Raw genomic sequence first — 20907 nt, forward strand, 5'->3', positions numbered from 1 at the left:
AATTTTTTTTGCGCTCTGGTGTATTTTGATTTTCTCCCTGTGTTTGGATTTCTAGGTTGGATCTTGTCACTTTTTGGATGTTGGACTTTGTCATTAAAGTAAGTTTTGCATTTTGCTTTTTTGTTTAGTTCCGTTCCTCGTTATTTAAACCTCATGTCACAAAGCACCAACTGGATCATCTGACCATTAAAGTCATAACCTACACACTGTACCACATGTCCAGAGAAAAAAGTGATAAGAATGCAAATAATGACATTTTTAAACAAATCGGTATGTAATGAAACAAAACCCAATTCAGTTTAGTCTCTGTTCAAATTTCCAAGGTTACCACATTTTCTTTGTGTTAGCGTGTGTGTGTGTGTGTGTGTAGATGTGGGGTGGGGAGCATGTCCTTAAACTTTCGGATGACCTCGGAATTAACTGGATGATTAGCTGAGATTTACACCAACATTTAATCTACTAAAGCTGAGAGCTTAGCGACCTGCGCCTGTTGAAACCTGGCACACAAACTGTAGATCAGAAAAAGAGAATTTTGAATTGTTATAAAACCTCTTAAAAATTAAGCATTGTTGAACTGAGAACTGTAAAATATGATGTGTTGTACAATTCAAACATGATGCACCATCTGAATGAGTTGACTATATTATTTCCCCTATCAATGAATCAACAGTTGGCACTCAGTATGATCTGTTTTTTGGCCTTCATTTAGATGTTATTGAACTTGTCAATGGATTTCATATTCTGCAGAATGTTGTTCTTGCAAGCAATGACTCGACACATGACGCTCATTGTTCATCATGTGATCAAGCCATCAACTACCACTGATTTGTGTACCAAGGCAGACAGAGAATGAAAACTATTTTAGTAATAATACACTTCACAAGTATTCTAAACATATTTGAGAAAGTTATTATAATGCCATCAGATGGGCCACGATCCAAGGTTAACAGTTAATCAGAGGCACAGAGTTCAACCTCATGGTACACTAACATGTCCTGTGACTGTGTATGTATGTACAGTGTGTATGTACTGTTCACATAAACTCAAATTATACTGATACAAAAACATAGCTAAAACATGAGTATGGAAGAAAATAATGGCTTTTATGTCTCCATGTGCACTTGGGTATTTCAAATCTGAGTGGAAAGTGCTGAGTTATTGTTATTATTAGTCATTGTTAAGACTTTTTTGAATGCTAAACCAATGTTCCAATTGGATTTAAAGTAAATGTACATTTTTATTAAACTCACTTTATTAATTAACATTATCTGTCATTTAGTCTGTTGTCAACTTTTTCACAACAGACATACTGTACCCTCTAACAAAAAATAAATCACAAACAAGCTGATCTATTATTTTGGTCTCTAAAAATATCTTGAGGTTATGGATTTGTATTTTAAGATTTGCAGAAAGAGATGTCAACTATGAAGATTTTAATAATAACAATGTGTTACTGAGGTGTTTTAGAGAACTCAGAAACATACAAATATTAACAAAAGCTATAATTGTCTTATTTTGTAATGCTTTTATAGTTTTGGGAAAGACAGAAATTATGTCATGAGAAAGCAGAAAAAAAAGCAACTTACACTACGTCTGCCTAATCACTTTGTTTAACTTGAGTATACGACTGAACAGTACACCATGAACAGTTCAGTTTGTCCGCAGCCTTTCACTGTGGAGTCATGTGACAGTAAGATAACCTTTGTAACATAAAATACTCAAGGAGAATCATTGTATTTTGAAGAACCAATCAATAGTCATTGGATATTAAAAAACTTGTCAAACTGTTTTATGATGCAGGTTCAAATAGTTACATCTGCACAGTATTACATTATGTTGGCTGAACCCAGTTTGTGTGACTTGGCAGATATCTATTTAAACTGCCAGCTTAATGTATTCCCCATGTGCTGTGCTCTAATTTTAAAAAAGGTGCTAAATATACAGACAGTTTTCCGAGCCAAAAGCAGAGATAGCTGCGTCATTGTGTCTGTCAGAGCGGAGTCGACCCCTGGACAAGTTTCAGTGTGGAACATTCCAGGGAGAAACCTTGTAGCTGCCTCCATCTGCTGGTCGCGACAGTGTTGCTGGAGGTTTGCAGGGCGACATCAGAAGATACAGTTGGTTGATTTGGATAGGCAAGTAGGTCAAGTGATCTTGATTATAGTCATCTTTGCAAAAAAAGCTATTACAGGGAACACACAGATGTATAATATTGAAAGGGTTACGGATGTAAAGATGTATTAAATATGGATGGGATCAAAAATAGTTTTGATTCGCTTTGCCTTTTGTGTTCAAAGCCATGCAGTTGTTCTCTTTGGCCTTGTCATGCTTTACTTCCTGCACATCTTGATATATGGAATTTCCCGACGAGGGAACAATAAAGGATTATTTTATCCACTCTAAAAAAAAAAAAAACTTGTATTCATGCAAGCAACATGTAGATGTATAAAAGTAAACTGACTTATTTTGCTCATTAGGGAAATCTCATAATGTATGCGTTAAAAACAATTACACTTCACCTCATTACACTGTGACCAGAAGGATCAATGCTTGTCCCAACAATATCCACAAGATGGTGCCCCTGATCAGAGTAATGCCTCCTTGGAAGAGTCCGTAGTTATGTCGGCTGTGGCTTTTTATTCAAAGCTACACAACTCTTTTAAGATAAAAGTTGACAGATCTCCAGATTGTTGAACTCGACAATTACAAATTGTATTCCCTTATGTTTGACAAAACTGAAATGGCATACACTTTTTACGCATATTAGATAATATATGGACAATTTCAGATGTATAAAGTGCTCAGTTTTCAACTGAACCTGTCATGGTTAACTGCATTAGTAAATCTGCAAGTTTAATGTTTATATCAAATGCCTAAAATGAGAAGATCAAGTACAAGTACACCTTCCAAACCAAGTACACGTAATACAAAGTGTCACATCTGTTCGCTGTTTTTGTCAGCCCTCTGGTTGCCAGATTGTCTCAATGTTTTTTCAAGAAGATAATTCATCAGGGGAATAGTTTGATATCATGGGTAATAAACTTTTCATAAATTCTTGCCAAAAGATTAAAAAAGAAGAAGTGGAGAAATGGATACACTTCAGATAGAAAACAAGAGAGTGTTAGCTTTTTATCCAACGGAAACAAAAATAAACTCCAGCTGGACAATTTCTACATTGCAAATTGTATACTTTCCGGGTACCTTACGAAGACATTATTCTGCATATGCTCTAGGGGTTCAGTTGATAGGATTTCATTTTAGCTCTATTGTGGATTGGCCATAATTCCCTCAACCAATAAAAAAAGAAATAAAAGGGTGGGCTTGCGGCTGTTTGGCAGCAATAGGTAAGGTGGCGGTAGCTTCCAAGAGCTCTGGTCCTATAAAGCCCAAAACAGAATATAGTTAAATGGAGAACTAGGTAAAAAAAAACATTGCTATACATTCTGGATTGACATGAAATAATTAGCTGTTAGCTTGTTATCATGCAAAACTCCTGTGTGTGTACAATTCAAACACTTGGGCCTAGCCATAGAAACACCCCTACAATACATGTCAACCACACTGGATCTACTCCCTTAGCACAGAACAGTATCACTGGAGGGCAAATATGAGGATGCCAATGGGGGAGGGGCAAGGCAAGAAAATCACAACAAAAAGAATATTGCAAATAACAGAAAACAAGTGCTACATTGGAGGGGAGGCTTCCTTCTCTGGTCCCACCAACCCTCTAACATGTGCACACCTTAAACTGGCTGGGTTATGCAAGTGCCAAAACCCCCATGAGAGGGTTTTGGTGCTGTTGTTGAACCCAGCCCAAATAGAAAAGGTAGCATCAAGCTCCTCAGACTCTCCCTCCACCCTAGCCTAATATAACGTTGGAGTCCTGGTCCTAAAACTCCTACTGCTGCCTCTTACCCCATAACTTGAACATTATCCAAACTCTTACCTCTCACACCACATGATGAAAACACACATCAACACATTAAAATTCACACCCACAGATCACCTTCTCAATCCTCTCTTCTCCTTTTCTCCTCCTCCTCTCTTCTTCTATTTTTAAGTCTACTGTATAAAACCATTATTAACTAAGATTAAGAATAGTGAAATCATCAAGACTGGCAGGTGCTTTGATAATTAACTATCAATCACGATAATTAAATCAGTCTGAATCAAATAAGCAAAGTGGGAAAGGGCAACTCTATCTTAATGGTTTATTTTGCTTGAGGCCAAAGAAACACACTTTCATCGCAAACTGGGTCTACTGTTGGTCATAAATGATGGTGATTAATGTCAACAATAAAACCAAACAGTATGCTTGCAGCTTTTTCCTTTTGCATTGAACCCCTGCTGTTACCTGAGCTCTTTTTTCCAACATGTGCAAGCCAGATTTATTTCTAGGAAGAAAGAACAGCTGACCTGCCTTTCTTAGATGACAAAAGAGTTCACTATTATTTCTGCCGGTTTTATTGTAGGAATAAAATAATGTGTTCACGTCTGCTCTCAAACATATTTTCCAGATTGGACTGATAACAAGGCTGCAATTTCATTCATTTTTAAAATGCACTGTAAATGTGAACATACAAACATAATACAAACACTTTGTTAGCACTGGTGTTTGAATATTGGATATTAGTCTTTTCCGGTACAAAAAGTATAGAAATGGAGACACAAGTAATCCAAACCTATCTGCAATGAGAACTGCAGGCTTCACCTGCCTGTTGCACAGGTTGCAGTATTCTACATATATGCAAGGTATAATAATGAATTATTCATTTTAAGCACACTAACACTGCCGTGACACAACCTTCAAAGTGCGGGTGCCACACTCAAAATAAAGAGAGATATTCATCCATCTCTTCAACATCTATTATTTTTGCATCATTTGTTAAATGAATATTCATGACTCATCAATTAATCTTATTGAGCAAATATAAGAAAACTCCGATAATTATACATTATTCCATAATGATTCTGAGTCTGTATCACTATAGGTTACTTACCTGTATTAACAACACTGTGATTAACAGGGGTAGGCAACAGTGTCAAAATCTGTTTTTGTTTTTCGTATGAGACTGTGCATCTTCCTCCAGATAATGAGAATATATATACCCTGCATGAATGTGCTAATTTTTGAGTGTGTGGAAGGGTGTTTTTGTGTGGCAGCAAGGAAGTGTGTTGACAGTGAGACTGCAGGCCCACATTTTGTGTGTCTGTGTGTACACTGCTGTGTTCCAGCTGTCTGAGTGGATAAGGCTCAGTGGGCAGACAAACACAGTGTGTCACAAAGACACACACACTCAGCAGGGCATGGCTGTGGGTACTGTGCTATAAAAGGGAGTGTCTGAGGGCACTAACTCAGCAGGGGTTTGCCCAGAGCACAAATCACAACTTACCGTAAGTGTGATAATCATAAAAAATGAGGATGAGGAGGAAACAATAGTTGATAAATCACAGAATAAATATATTAACTACATGTTTAATAATGCTGATGCTATTGTTGCACATTAACCAGAGTGAAAATCCCAAGTTTGTCATGTTTGTTTATTTATTCATTCATCGTTTTTACCTCCATCAAATACTGTCATACAATGCACTTTTAATAGGAGTCTAGAATTTTTATAAAACATAAAACAGCGCTTGGTAGTTTTTGGTTCTGACATCCACAAGCCTGAACCTCTGCTTTTTTCTGCATTATAAACTGTTAAGATATCCTGTAAAGGTCTCCTTTTGAAACACTTTCAACACAATACTTTGCACCATTTATATTCTGTATAATTTATTACCCCGATGCACTGAGTACCTATATTTCCAGGTTATGCCAAAGCAGCCATGCAGCTGCCGCACAAAGAATAAGTGATGAGACAGAAAAAGAAGAGCTTTCAGCCACTCAGCTCTTTACAATATAACATATTACACTGAATTTTCTCTAGACTGAGTGTCATGCACAGAACCAAAACAAAGACAAGTGTCCTGTAACTCAAGCAGTAAACTTTGTGTACAATAACATCACAAAGTTTATGAATCCTGTTTGACATTTAACACAAAAGCATTTCATTTATTTCACTGGATTTACTGTACTTTCTGAACATCCTTTTTGTCAGACAAAGAATAACCGCAACATACTGTAAAACAAGTGTCAAGCTTTTATGTGTCCCATATGACATGGCACATTTGTGGTTGCAGGTACAGCGAGTTGTGCAAAATGTGAGGCGGATGTATATTTGTGTGACATAAAGCTGAGACAGAACATTTGAAGAGCTGGCAGTGAAGAATTGGGTCAGTCTGTAGAAAACCATAGTGCCCCAATTTGAGAGTTTACTGTCAGCTGTTTAATTGTTAAACATAGTGGCTGCATGCAAGTTTGAATCCTGACATGATTTTTTTTTATTTTTTTTTTTATAACTATCCCTGTGTTTAATTGCTCACATCAAGCCTATGAGAATAACAAACACTTTTTTTTTTTTTTTTACCTCAGGTAACTCAATGATACTAGTTGAACACTTGAAGCAGTGCATCAAATATGCAGGCAGCAACCGGAATGCTTTAAAGCCAGAATCTAGACAACATCACAAACAATCAGTTTTATTCCATAAACCTCCACAAAGGTTGCTTATCTCGTGTAGGATCTCTGCCAATTATAAATGGCATGGATGTTATGGGAACACGCTGGCACGCGTTTACATGTGCTGACGCTGCGGTGGCGAAAAACTCTACCTCCTGCCCCTCCCCCTAACCCCCTCCTCCTCGCTGCCAGCTGCTTTGCTCTCTCCTCCGCTGCAAAAAAGTCTGTGGTCGCCCTGAAGAATTCCAGTAGGACTTTGTGGCTCCAGTTGGTCCCACGGTTCGCAGTCGCACCGTTTTGCACCGCCCCAGAACCAACTGAACTAAATGCACTTTCCTCTGGCTGGGTGGAAAAACCACAGTGACCTCCACTTTCAGTCAGGAGGAGGAAAAAATGTGGGTTTGTCTCAAAGAGTTCCAAGGGGATTGTGGATTGGGTGTCACCTCGGACTGGGTCATCCTGGGCACACACACTCAAAACAGGGATAGCAACTTCATCCACGTCCCTCAAGGGTTCGTTGCGCTCCCAGTAAGTGTCCCAGGCACCTGATGTGTTGCTGCAGCTCCCTGGTGGTGCTACTGAAGAAGAGCTCATTAGTCTAGACTGACAGAACAGCGACTCCTCCAGGCTTCGCAAAGAACAGCTGGAAAACAGGGTGTCAGTCTGTATGGTCTCATCCAGAACTGTCTTGTACCTATAAGCACACACGCACAAAAACAAACAAATAAGCATCAAAAAACAAGAGAAAATAAGAACATCAATTATGGAAAGTTGGATGGGCCTCAAAACCCCTCTGAAGCTCTAATTTGAGCATCAGTGCCTGGGTCACGCTGTCTCTCAGAATCAATAACTTGACTCTGAGCAGGCCATCTGTTGCTGCAGTAACTTGATTGTTTATTAATTGTTTTTCTTGTGGGTGATTAGGGACTGCTTGCAGCTGTTTTTAACAATCCCCTTTTAACCAAGCCTCCTTGCTGACTTTCTGAAATGTCATAATTGTCCTTGTTTTACTCATGTTGAAGGCTTATGAAGCCAAGTTTTGTTTACACTGATATTGTCCACAGGGTGAGTTGACAAGGAGAAGTAGCATTTTTTCTTGACTTACATATTGCATCTTTTGCCAAAAAATAACTGGATCCAGATGATCTGCATCTACACCTTTAAAACATTACTCTCTATGAAAAACAACATTCAGAAATATTCATGTAAGTTACTTATTGTCATTTTACAGATGTCACAACACAATGTTGTCTTCATGTTTCTGGTCCATAATTGCCAATGGCAAAAACTAAACTTAATTGGTGGTACAAGGGATCACAATATTACTAAAAAGGAGTAAGACGGCCCAAGAGACATGACTAGTCAGGTAAAGGAGTATTTAAGCCATATATTATAAAACCAAAACTACAGTATACATTAATTCAGGGGACTGGGGTGTTAGTCCTTTATGGAACTAAAGGTCATTGTTGAATTCTTTAGAGTCACTCTTATAACATGACCTCTCATGCATTTACCTATAGTTAAGGTTCATGTTTCACGGGTGACTGTGACTTGGTGGTTGACCAGGTCTCCTCTCAACTGACAAGTTGCTCCCAAAAGGCATAACTGTCGGTGCTGGAATGTTATTTGAACTGAAAAGCACTTTATGTAGCAGCCTCTGAGATCAGTCTGAAAAGTGCATTGACTGGCTATTTTTTTTTTTTTTTTTTTTTTTTACTATCAATTCTCCATGTTTGAGCTTTTTCACTTTGAAATTGCCAACTAAAAGGAGGCCTTTTTTCATCTTTTTCTTTTCTTTTTGAATGTTGTGTTCAGAGCAACTTCATTGCACTGCACAATGGACATAAGTGCTAGAATGTCAACATGTTTGCTTAACCTAACAGTATTCTGTGTAAAACAAACTTTTTTACTTGTTTTAGTTTGCATGACTGCATTTTTCTTGTGAGAAAAGAGAGATTGTGGCCTACATGTCAAGTCAGTTCTGTAAAAATTGGAAAAACTGTTTGTTTGTTTTTTTTTACAGTCTTTATGATTCTCTGACAGGTTGGATTCTTTCCCTTTCAAAAATCATTATATCAGTGTTATAAACAGAAGACTGAGGGTTATAACTGAACCAGACAAATGTTCAAATGTTCTAATAATCCACAATATTACTTTTATTTACCTTTTTTTTCATTTTAGGAACAATGTCTCATTACCATTTTACCAAACATCCCCCCCCCCCCCATATAAACATGTATGTCTCCCTTATCTCTCTAGTTATGCCCTTTGTACCTGCTGAGACATATCTTCTGGTAGAGCACGAGTGCCCACTGCAGCGGCCAGCACAGTCCGCTCTCAAACCAGCTCTGACAGCGGAACACAGGCGACAGGCAAACAGCAGCAGTGATGTAGCTGGATGATCCACACTCCCCTAGGTAAGACAAGAGCAGGCCGGACCCAGTGCTCTCGCTGACTGCATACAGTCTCCCCGCAGGCTGTCTATAGCGAATGTACCGCACAGCCTCGCGCAGATCTGTAGGGTCGCCAAATTGCTGCAGTTTCAGAGTAGTGAGCGGGGTGCCATGGTGGCTGCGGCGATTGAAAACCGCTGGAAGGTAGCCATGGGAGAGTGCAGTTTCACACAACTGTTGAGAGACAGGGTAGAAAAAATAATATAGATTCAATATATATGAGAAGTAATCAGTATTTAGGATGTTTTCCCTTTTCAATTAAAAACAAATCCCTTTGTAACGGTAATAATCAATTTGTGCACAGATGGTAGATGGTTGTACACTGTTTTCTTAATGCAATGCTGACATCATTTTTAGTGAACTCTGAATAGGCCACATGAATACATAACTGTAGCCTTGTCTCTAAGCTCTAATGCCAAGAATGACACAATTCTTCCTTTTGTTCCCATTATGTTCAACTATATGTCTTTGCAGTTGAAACACCCCAAATGGATGACGTCTTTTATTGAAAAAATATGGAAAAAGAAATTGGTAGGAGAAGTTATAAAACATACAGTAGATTGAGTGTTTCTATGTTTTACCACTCAATAAATAGGTGTAACTATTTCCACACCAAAAATACAACTTTGCTTGTTTCTATGTTGATCCAAATCTTGTAGGACGGATGTTCAATATTGCACATTTAAAAAGTTCTAGGACCCCTCGAAGTAGATCCAACAGTCCAAACTCCACCAGACAAAAGCAACAAGTTGTTATTTTCCAAGACTATGTTATTCGGCTTTAAGATGGAGAGGGTCTATATAGTGTAGGCAGTACTCAAGCACCCTACATGGCTCCTGCAATGCCACATTACATTTACAAATGTAGGGGTGTCACATATTGTCAAAGTTGACCAACTTCAATACACAAAACAGTATTATTTTGTTAAGCAATATGGAAAAATTATGGAATAACACATTAATGTAAACTCTTGAAAAGAAACTGCAAATTGAAAACGATAGTCAATACACCTGTAGAATGAATAATCAAATACAGCACAATTTATAGAAACACAAGGAATGTCAGGAAAGTTGCAAGCAAAGCTAACACGTGGGAACATCTTGTATTAATTCTTTTATAAGCCGCTTATCTTACGCCAACTCTTTGAGTCATGTGATCCACGCTGAATATAAATCTCTGAGTTTATTTCCCACAGATATAGAGATCTGTGATTTAATATTTCTCACTTTAATCTGCATGAGACAGGGCCGCGTGATGAATGAAGCAGTTTAAATTAGATGAAGTGAGAGTGAAAGGATTTACTCACACCTGCCTGCTCAAGTAGTAATAAAGCGTTAAAGTGTAAAACTATATCACCTGACACTAAAGAGATCATTGTTGAATAACTGATTTCACCAGACTGAGAGGGATGAACAACAACTGTTTAGGGTTAGAGACTTAACACACTACCAGGAGGAAGAGCTCAATAGATCAAAATATACTTTAAAGAGAATATCTGTTACAGTTGTTGTCATTTCTTCAGAAGAGAGATTACTCATAAAGGAGGAAGGATGTTGTTGGCGAAATCTGATAAGTTGATGAAGGATATATCACCAGCTGCAAGGTAACACATTTGCCCTAAGTGCTCCCTTAATGCAACAATTGACCACACTTTACATAAAAACATACAAAACCACACTTAAACGCAGAGGGAAGTTCGTGACAACAACAACGTCAATGTTCAAAGGTCATACACAGAAAGGCAGTCAAAAAAGTAAGAAAAATCCAATGAGGGCAAATCCAAAGGCCAAAAATTAAGAATCCAAACGCAGTTCAAAACCAGTCAAGTGAATACAAGGAAAACAATGTCAGAAAGCGCTGGTGTAGTGGTGGCTGAAGAAGAGGGTATACCCTAAACTTTCCCCAAAATGTGTTTTTAAGTGACCCCTTCCAGCAAAGGAAAAACTGCCTGTGTTATAAACAGTGTCATGTAAGACTACTCATGCACATTCAAGTCGTACAATTGAATAGTTTAACTAGAGACCCAGTGGGAAGGTAATCTTTTCACGAGACTAGGAAAAAAATTGAAGCAAACTACTGAATATTGTCAGACTATCAATGGTCTGAATCCGAGGAAATCAGAATACCCTATGGAGACTGAAAAAACAAGTAGGTACAGTATGCTCAATTTACCTGCATATACCCGGCATTACACCACGGCTGGAAATAGTAAAAACACTAACGAGACAATGAAAATGAAGGAGAGAGCTGGGGTATACACAGGTCAGACTATTTGCAGAATAGACACAGGTGTGTTGGGACACAAGACAAGACACAGAACAATGGCTGGAAGTAAGACTATATGATACAAATGCACCGGATTACAAAATAAACCAGGTGTAAACAAAATGGTAGCCTATCAGATTATCACTGATACATTTCAAAGAAATAAAGAAAATTAACCTGCTATCTAAATAATATATTGTTGACCTGAAATATTATGTTAACACTGTGGATTCATTTTAGAGCGCTCCACTTCATTGCAGAAACAGAGGGGAAACAAACAGCAGCTTCTCCAGCAGTTTTCTGCCAGAGCTGACTAAATGTCAGCTCAGTGACAAATTCCATCTGCAGGGACTCCAGACACTGGACAACTTGCCAACTCTCATACACTCACACACACTTACACATAGCATGTTTATTCACCCTCTGTGTTGAAACAATGGCACATACATAAATACAGAAGTGGTTCTAACGTTTGACAATGTTTACTCTGAGGAATTTTAAACACAGCGATCTACCTCTGTGAGACCGCCTCCAATGTTAGACAATCTTCAGCAGCTTCATCAGGACATGTGGCCTCGAATCAAGTTAAATGGAGGATGTTATCTGATTAAGAGCCTTTCAAAGGAAACAAAGCATCACACTACACTGTTCTCTCCTCTACTCAGGTCAACTAAAATATTCTTCAACAGGCCTGTGAGTTGATGCATGCATTTTGAGGAATGGAAATTCCTGTGAAAATTATAGTAGAATAACTGGAGGATCGCTTCATCGTGCATGGTGACGGCATCGTGTGAAACTTATGCTGCAAAAGCTTAATCTGACACAGATTTTACTGCTACCGAGCAAACGTGCAAAACAGTTGCTAATGTTTTGCAAAAATAATAAAGATATGACAAATCTGTTGTAATGGTTTTTGAAGTTTTAGAAAAGCCTCTCTCTGACTTTCCAAACTCAACACAATCTCACCAGATGGCTGAGTCTGGGTCTGTTAGAGGTTTCTGACTCTTAAAGGCAATTTTTCCTATAACTTTGTTCAATGTTGCTTAGTGTTCATATCTTTGTAAATAACGTAACAAAGAGTAAGGTCGTTTTTTCTGACCAACTAAATAATACTATAAACTAAGGCTGCTCCACATGCTCTTTAATTTCCCGAAATGGCTTCAGCTGACAAGACGCGGAGTTCAGGGATTTAATGAACAAGAAAATTAGTACGTTGGTCATTTTCGGGTTTGAGGCTGTAGACGTGCACCAGAAACAGGTACTATGCAAAACTTCTTAACATTAGTTATAGTGCTGTGAAGTCTTACAAAGGCAGACAAATGATGGTCTGGAGTGTAATGTATTTTAAATGATTAGAGAGTTTTTCCTCTGGCTAGATTTCAAAGTGATGATAGTGACTCTGATCTTTGAATGTATAGCTGTGCTATATATACATTCAAAGATCAGATTCACTATCAGTTTCTTAACAGAACAGCTGTCAAGTCACTTGAAGAACTTAAAGCCTAAGAGTTGCTCTTGCCCCTCCATTACAGATCAGACTGCAGCAGGAGAATCTCCGGTTGATCATATAAATGAAATCTTGTGTTGGAGTTTGTAATATTCAAAATTCTAAATATCAGTAATGATATTTTCTTCATGTAAAGCTTTATTACAGTTCTCTGTTTGCATTAAAGTACCTTCTACAGTAAATAAATAAAAATGTGTTTTGAAAGGCGAAGCAGGAAAAGGATGAGCAACAATCTGGCTAATTTGTACTACAATTCCTTAAAATATTTTTGCATGTAAAGTTGTTTCTCCATTGAAAAACAACAGATTACAAAAAAAAACGTTTAAATACACCATGATTTCTCACCAGTGTGTTAACAAAAATATAGAATTTATCAAGACAATGAGATAAAACACAACTCTTAAATCATATCTGCTTCTTTGCTAATATACTGCAACCACATACATTCCCTTTATCTTGTCATTTGTCCTAAATGGAAGGATGTCATAGAGAAATGTCTAACCTAGCACTGATTGACTTCTAATGCTCCCAATTACCTTTCCCACTGATACATCAACGGCTGTTAATGTTACACTTTCTGCACATTTACTGCTCGGATGCTTAACTAGTTTCCTACACCCCAGGGCATTTGGAAATTTCCAAACCCATTCTTTTCTAGCAATACAAAAGCAAAATTAATGGTCAAACAAACCCATGATGGGAGTGATGAAGGCAGAAAGACTAATAACATAATTAGAAGATAATATTGTACATTGAAACCATAAAATATATGTGTTGCATAATACGAGTGCCACAATAACTCATTTGTGATTGCAGTGTAAGTAGGTGAACAAATTGTGCTCGAACTGCTACAAATCTTTCTGCTCTTTCAGGAAAATGTGACGCGTGTAAATCACTTGAAGCAGGACGGCTGCACCAGCTGGATATGTGCTTCCAAGAACATTTATGACCTTTAAACATGTTGAACAGTAATCACAAGTCAACTGAATGTGGGGCTCATACCCACATGTTTTACAAACCTCCATTTGTTAAACTGGCCTTCTATTGTGACCACTTTGTGATCCAGAGAATAAAAATGGGTTTTTGTGATGTGTGCGTGAGAGTGTTCAGTGTGAGTTTGGAGGTATGTACTATACTACTAATTATTGTCTTTTTTTCTACAGTAACAAATGTATGATAAGAAAACAAGTTCCTTTAGGGGGGAATTTTAGATTTTTTTTTTTCTTTCAACAAAGAATCCAAACCCTGACTGGCTTTCGTGACAAAGCATCATGCAGATTTATTGCACAAACTCACAATTTTCATCTGGATTGTTAGATGTACTTGCATGCACATATTTCTGTTTCTCTGTTTCTCCAGATCATAAAACCTAAACTAAAACTAAAATCATTGCCACATTTCCACTGATGAGAGCAAGGATATAATTATAATACTACTACAAATGCAATTCAAATGTACACCAGAACAGAACTACACTAAACTCTAACAAATGAGTGTACATATTTATACGACAAAAAAGAAAATTATGTTTGACAGTGATATGTGATAATGACTCCACTGACATTTTTATATATAAGAAATAGCACAAACGCTTTTTAAGTTAGTCCATGGCCAAGAGATAAAGACATTGAACAGTCTTTAAATTACTCTTGTCAGCTGCTGTATACAATAAAAAAAGGAGCTTTAGAGAATCTGAGTGTACAACTCTGAATAAAATGCATGACTTTCTGAAGTGTGCGGGGGACGGAGTCTACGTTATCCTTTCTGTTTCTCCTTTGTGCGATGTGTTACTGATAGAGACCCATATGTGTATAAGCCCGCACAAACATTTGCGCTTATCAACCGTTTTTTATCAGTCTTTATAAAACACACAGATGCAGAGAGAGAGAGAGAGAGAGATAGAGAGCGATAGAGAGAGAGAGAGCGAGTGTTCTGCACAGTGAGTCTAAACAGTGACAGGAGCAATCTTAATTGGTGTATATCCCTTGTGGTGCCTCAGCTTTCAATCCTCCCAAGCGGAACAGGATGACAGCATTACAAACTCTCTCTCTGATGATGGCCCCTAAAAAAAAAAGCTTCTCCATTATTGTTCAGTCTACACTTATTTATAGTGCTCTAACACTCTTGTATTAATCTCACCTATATTTCTTCCCATTTCCATTTCTTCTGTCTTCCTTTATCCAAGTTTTCATCACATTAAAAAATATGTTTTTCACTTCATTTTAATGTCCAACACATCTGGGTATTTTATTAAGCCTTTTCCAGATTTGCACACAGATGACTATATGAAATGAAATGAATTGGGTAATACCAGGAGCCTGGAGAGGCACGAAAGCCAGCAGGCATTCATGTGGAGCTGGACTGCTCTTCCCCTTAAGTCAAGCGATGCTTTGTAATGCCTCTCTCAATTACCTCAGTCAGTGTATTGAAAGAGCAGTTTGAAAGACTGGTGCTGCCTTTGCATCTGCTCTTTTAAAGGCTCAGCTCATCTCCGTATCCAACTAACCTTCCCTTGGCCTAATCTCGCATTGTCTTTTTAGCCAATTTAAAGGTCTTTTTAAATCAATATGTGACCTTTGGATAGATTAAACACTTTCAGCAAATGACTTAGGCATTCAATATGTGTGCAGCCTCTACCTGGTTGGTTTACTTTTTTGAGTAACTTTTGTCATATAGTCTAGTAATTTTTATTTATGCCAACATTTTTTTGTAAAGAATACTAGACATTTAAGAAACTGAATAATACAGCTTAAAGTCATCAGCACATTCACTCATGCTGAAACGCTGATTTGAGGAAACGTTTTTTTCTGCTCTGTGAACTTTAAAGTTCATGAATCAGCTGAAGAAGTATTTGGTAAATGAATCCTGACCTTTGTCAATGAAATTGATATAAATGGGTTCCTATGAATGTCATGATTTATGGGGCTGTTAGTATTAACAGACAGAATCTTCCATATCTGCTATTTAGCTATAATATAGGGATAAGCATGTGTTGTGAAGGAGATATTGATCCCAGAATAGCTTTATGACGTGTTTTACTGAGTTTTCATAGGAAACTTTCAACTGAATTTGGAGTAGATTAACTAATCTTTACAGAAGCACTATCATCTCCTTATTATGCGGACTACTATCTACTATCTGTGAGTGAAGCCAAAAAGTGAAGTTTACCTTTAACACATTTCTTGTGATCTTCCCAAAAGAGTTGGGTATGATGAGCAGGACTGGACTGGTGGAGTGACTGGAGGTCCTGCGTCGTTTTTGATAGGATGGCACAGCCCAGTCCAAGGCCACCAGCCCGTCGTCACTGAGCTGCAGGTTGTCCCGCACAAACTGCACTGGGCTGTCGTACGGCCAGCACACCTCATACACACTCTGCAGGAAGGCGCTGGCACGCCACGTCCATCCGAAACAAGGAGTGAAACTACTGAAAGTCCTGCAGTGTTTAAGGAGGTAGTTTGCCAGAGCTGAGGGTTTGCAGATTAAGGCCACGGTGCGTGGTTTCTCGCCTGTTCTGTCGTTCCCCTCTCGCTCCGAGACACACCTCCCGGTTTTCTCCTTCACTGCCTGTTGAGAAATCCCAAATCCTTGAAGCAAAGTATCCGCTTTGCTCTTTTTGCCAAAAAAATTGGAGCCTGGCCAGATTAGGATCACCAGGATCGTAATGCACAAAGCAACAAGCCATCCCAGCATTGGCACGGTTGGAAGAAGCAGAAAGAGCACAACGTGGGCGATGTCCAACTCTTACTCCAAACGTTAAGTTAAAAATTATAAATTAAAACTACATAGTCCAGGGTAACATTTCCACAGTTGAAATATGCCAATTTTGTCTTTAACGTTCAGCTAGTGGATGAATCTGCGGGCTTCACTCCTGTGCCAAAGCGCACAAGCCCCTTTTCGTTGCAGGCGTGTTGTATCCGTTGCGCAGCGTTTCTGTCGTCAAAGCTCATTCATCAACCAACCTGATGTTTCCATTCTCGATAAACGAGCAAATTCCGTCCGTTGCCCTAACTAGGTCTGTGCTCCACTGGTGTTGCTGTCCAACAGCTAGGAGCGCAAGTAATGTCTACGAGCATCTCGCCGCTACTGATAGAAACGCCCCCCCCCCCCCCCCCCCCCCCACACACACACACACGCACACACACACACACACAGACACGCGCGCGCGCACAAACAAACACACGAGAGCAGAGACAGAGAGCAGGTACTGCACGCTATTTCCTTTTCTATTATAATCCCTCATTAAAGTGTTCACTGCACATCAAAGATGTGGTGCATCGTTTTTGAAACATGCCCCCCTGTCATGATTTCCCCATTTTTTTCTCTCTCTTAGTAGTTGGTGCGCATGACCATAAATAGATGAATGAACCCCAGACATCTTCAAATCATTCAAATAATTAGAGAGGACAAATATGAAATGCTTGGCATTCAGAGACAGTGTTAGGGGCTCTGAAAGTAAAATATAGTAACCTGTTAAGCAGGTTTCTGTTATTTGACTAAACACTGCAATGTTTTGCTCAGCGCCAGCAGTTGTAAGTTAAAGAAAAAGTAGGCCACTGCTCTCTGGGAGATCTAGTTTAGTTTCATTCAGGCTCATAACATTTATGTCATGTGATAACATCCTCACTGCTATTTTCCTCGTCCCCAGCTTCCCCTGATGCTATTTATGAATCGCAAATAGGAAAAAAAAATAGCCCTTTTAAATTGATTAATCATTAATGACTAGAACAAGGAACTGGAAAGAACATTTCAATTTGTAATCAGATATGTTGGATGATGTAGAGAGAGACAAACATTAACAAAAGCCTTTGTGTCTGCTGCTTTTGTGCTGAGAATAATTCATGGACAACAGACTCAAACAATATTTATTTCCTCCCTGTGTCACTGTATTCATATTCTGAGGCAAAACAATCAGAGGCCATTTGAAACTATAAAAAGATCCCAATTATGTCCAATTGACACAGTCATCAGTGACAAACAGATGAAGTGCTACTCTGATGTAGCTTTGCCACCTGTTTTTAAGGAATAAAAAATGTCTGCTGGAAGCTGAGCATTAACTAGTTGCTATTGTGTGCAAGTAGCACAAAACATATGAAAAAGAGAAGTGATGAGTAGGCTTTTGTTCCAACGTTCAGTGCCACTTGCACAACATTTGAATTCCAGAGCTCACAGCTGTTGCATTGGTTGTGTAGAATCATGGTAATTTCCTCAGCTCTTTTCGGTCACTTCCCTTGGTAACCTTCTGAGCTGCTACAGCCCTTCGGCAAGATCATTGCCGACTGAAGTGGTGTTCTGTACAGTTAGTTTATTAACATCTTTCTGAACATTTATTTCTGAGACATTTTATTTGGGTCATAATGATTCAGTGACCTTCAACCTGCATTTTTCTCTTCATTCCATATCATGATGTTAGGACGATAATTACACAATATCACTTGCCTTGCTGTGTCAGCAGGAACAGTTTTTTGAAAATGTGTATTGCAGTTTTCCAAGATGTATATTTTACTTAACATGATGTTTTTTTTGTTCAATGCTTGAGTCACCAAGCAAAAAACACATTTTGAATGATTGTGTTCCAATTAAGGCTATCTCTTTAATGACCGCCTTGTCTATTAAATGAACAGTGTTTAAAATTAGTCATGTGTGGATCAAAACAATAAACTTCAGGCCAGTAGCTTTGCAAACCAGACATAACTTATTTAATGCTTTTTAATTTGCAAAATACATTCCTCTTGTTTAAGAATCACAGTCATTGATTCCCAATAGGTCTCTAGAAATAAAGACGTGGAATACAGTAATACATTTTGTATTGATGAAAGGAGAGGCAGACGAGAAAAGGTCAACAACTTAATTTGAATTTTGTGACAAAATTGCACATTGTTTGGATGACCTGGTAGCATGGGCTGATCTTGACGACTTGTTCAAGGAATCAGCTCTCTGTGAAATGTCACAAAGGGTGCCTCAAAACAAATACCCTCTGCTGTTCTATATTTGAAGACCCTGACCCTTGTTTTAAGGCGTATTGACATCGGACAAACACACAGAAATATTGGCTGTTTGGAGACATGTGAAGCATGGTCACAAATATATGCTAATCCATATTATAGATGAGGGATGTTTTGTTGAAAAGGTAGTCCTCAGAAGTGACATCATAGCATTATGCTATCTTACTCAAAATAAAAAAAGGCCTCTAGCCTCAAATGATTAAGAAGTGAAACCGATTACATACCTATAATCCGTAACCTTTCTACTCTCCAAACCAATTTATTATAAATATTTATAGATCAATGTGAATTCCTTGAGGCAAGAGATGGGGAAGAAACTAACCCAGTAACTTCTCACTGACCTCAGATGAACAACACACTTGCACATACTTAATCTACAATCAAACATGCTTTCACAGGCAAAATCTTGAGTCTTTTCCCTGGAGTGCTGACAGAATAGAAAAAGAAAGGGGCCAAAATTAGAACATAGCCTGGAAGGTGCACTTTATCCTACATGATGTTTAATAAATGAAGTCTCCTGGCTACAGTTCTGCTGAACTATTCATGTTTTTAATGTGGCAGAGAAGGTACATTTAGTAGAATGGAGCTAATAGAGCAAAAGAAATGAAGTTTAATAAAATCAAGTTTAACAGAAAATTAGTTGATATCTTACGTAAATAAGATAAAAATCTATGATTTTTGGTTAATATCAAAGTATAGGCAATCAAACCAAACAACAACACTGTGCTGCTAACCAAACAATTATTTCCCATAATGTGTGTGGCAACAGGAGACTGTATTATATATATATATATATATATATATATATATATATATATATAAAAGAAAAAAGATTTAGAACTGGGTCGGACTGAGGTCCGGTTGCTTTCACATCTTAAATGAACCGTAGCAGGGTTCTTTGGAAGCAAACTGAGGCCACCTCTTCGGCTGGATCATGGTTTACATTCACATCTACGCTTAGTCAAGATACTGCAACATAAGGAGAGCCATTAGACAAAGGTAGTGAAGACATTGACAATGTCATTAAACCATGAAAATGAAAGAGACTACTCTGTGTAGCCTCATGTCTCATTGCTTGTGTTTGGATCTAATTTGTTCCTCCCCTCTGTATCATTGTCCTCTCTGTGGGGATTTATTCCTATTTGTCCTGTTTTGGACTCATGTGTCCTTGTCCTGCCTTCTCTCCCTCCTCCTCTTCTCCAGGCTCAACTCCTCATGCCCATGTTGCCATGGCACGGCCTCGGCTTTTAACACTAAAACAAATCATGATGGTACCATTCCAATCTCATGATTCAAACAGATTAATTCAAGGGAACTGGAATGAGATCCTGGCTCAGACTGGGTTTTTCCTTGTGATTTATTTTGGATTGTTTTTAGGGTAAAGTCAGTATCAATCAGAACTCAGACATCTCATCTCAGTACACAACATGTTATACTTTACGTCTCCTCTCACCAAATCGGTTAACTACACATATAAAATGATGTCATGGTTCTTTTGAACTTTTTCCAAACATCTGCATCTATTGATGTGGTGTTGCAGTACACATGTCCCTCCCTTGAACTCTGACTATGACGTGGGTTTGATGTTGACTGACTCTCACCCATGAACAAACAGATGTGTTCCTTTCTTCTTCCTTTACTCTAAGTGAATATCCGAGAAACAAACCCTAACACAGTTTGTACAGTTGTGCACACTCTTGCCTTTTCATAACATCAGTAAATCTGAATTTAGAGCACACATAAACGCTGCCTGCCACTGGTGCAGATGCAGACTTTTTCTAAAGCCACAGCCAGTCAATACAAGACCACATCCTAAGAAGCTACCTTCCTGTCCCTTATTCACTTCCTGTTACATCTAAATGAGAGTCACAACCGTCACAACACATGAAACTTTTTGTGACACTTTCTCCTGATCTAATGCTATATGAAGGGATCAAGAAGCATACTGAACAGTTAATAGCCAAGAAGGATCCCTCAGTGTCTTTGATAACAACACTATCTCAAATGCAGGCAGCACAAGAACCGCGGAAGGACATTTTTGCAACTACAATCTGCCAACCATGTAAGCCTTGTCCTCATTTTATAGCTCAGCGACGTAAAAGCTAATTTGAGACTTAT

At 38.3% G+C, this 20907-nt stretch overlaps 1 protein-coding gene across 1 annotated transcript; it reads right to left on the reverse strand.

The window, feature by feature from the left end:
• Positions 1-5520: 5520 nt before the first annotated feature.
• On the reverse strand, positions 5521-16861 carry abhd15a (abhydrolase domain containing 15a). Its single transcript, XM_079354517.1, has 3 exons — positions 15956-16861; positions 8837-9189; positions 5521-7256 (listed from the first exon to the last, which is right to left on the reverse strand). The coding sequence occupies exons 1-3, from the start codon at positions 16475-16477 to the stop codon at positions 6611-6613; spliced, it is 1521 nt and encodes a 506-aa protein (XP_079210643.1). The 5' UTR covers positions 16478-16861; the 3' UTR covers positions 5521-6610.
• Positions 16862-20907: the final 4046 nt, after the last annotated feature.

Source organism: Symphodus melops (assembly GCF_947650265.1).
Source record: "Symphodus melops genome assembly, chromosome: 10".
NCBI lineage: Eukaryota > Metazoa > Chordata > Actinopteri > Labriformes > Labridae > Symphodus > Symphodus melops.

Excerpts from the sequence above, each read along its gene's own strand:
- abhd15a (XM_079354517.1), bottom strand. The coding sequence starts at position 16,477 with ATGCTGGGATGGCTTGTTGCTTTGTGCATTACGATCCTGGTGATCCTA. Across the intron at positions 9,190-15,955 it reads TCACAAGAAATGTGTTAAAG|TTGTGTGAAACTGCACTCTC; the intron begins GTAAACTTCACT and ends GTCTCTCAACAG. Across the intron at positions 7,257-8,836 it reads CAGAAGATATGTCTCAGCAG|GTACAAGACAGTTCTGGATG; the intron begins GTACAAAGGGCA and ends GTGTGCTTATAG.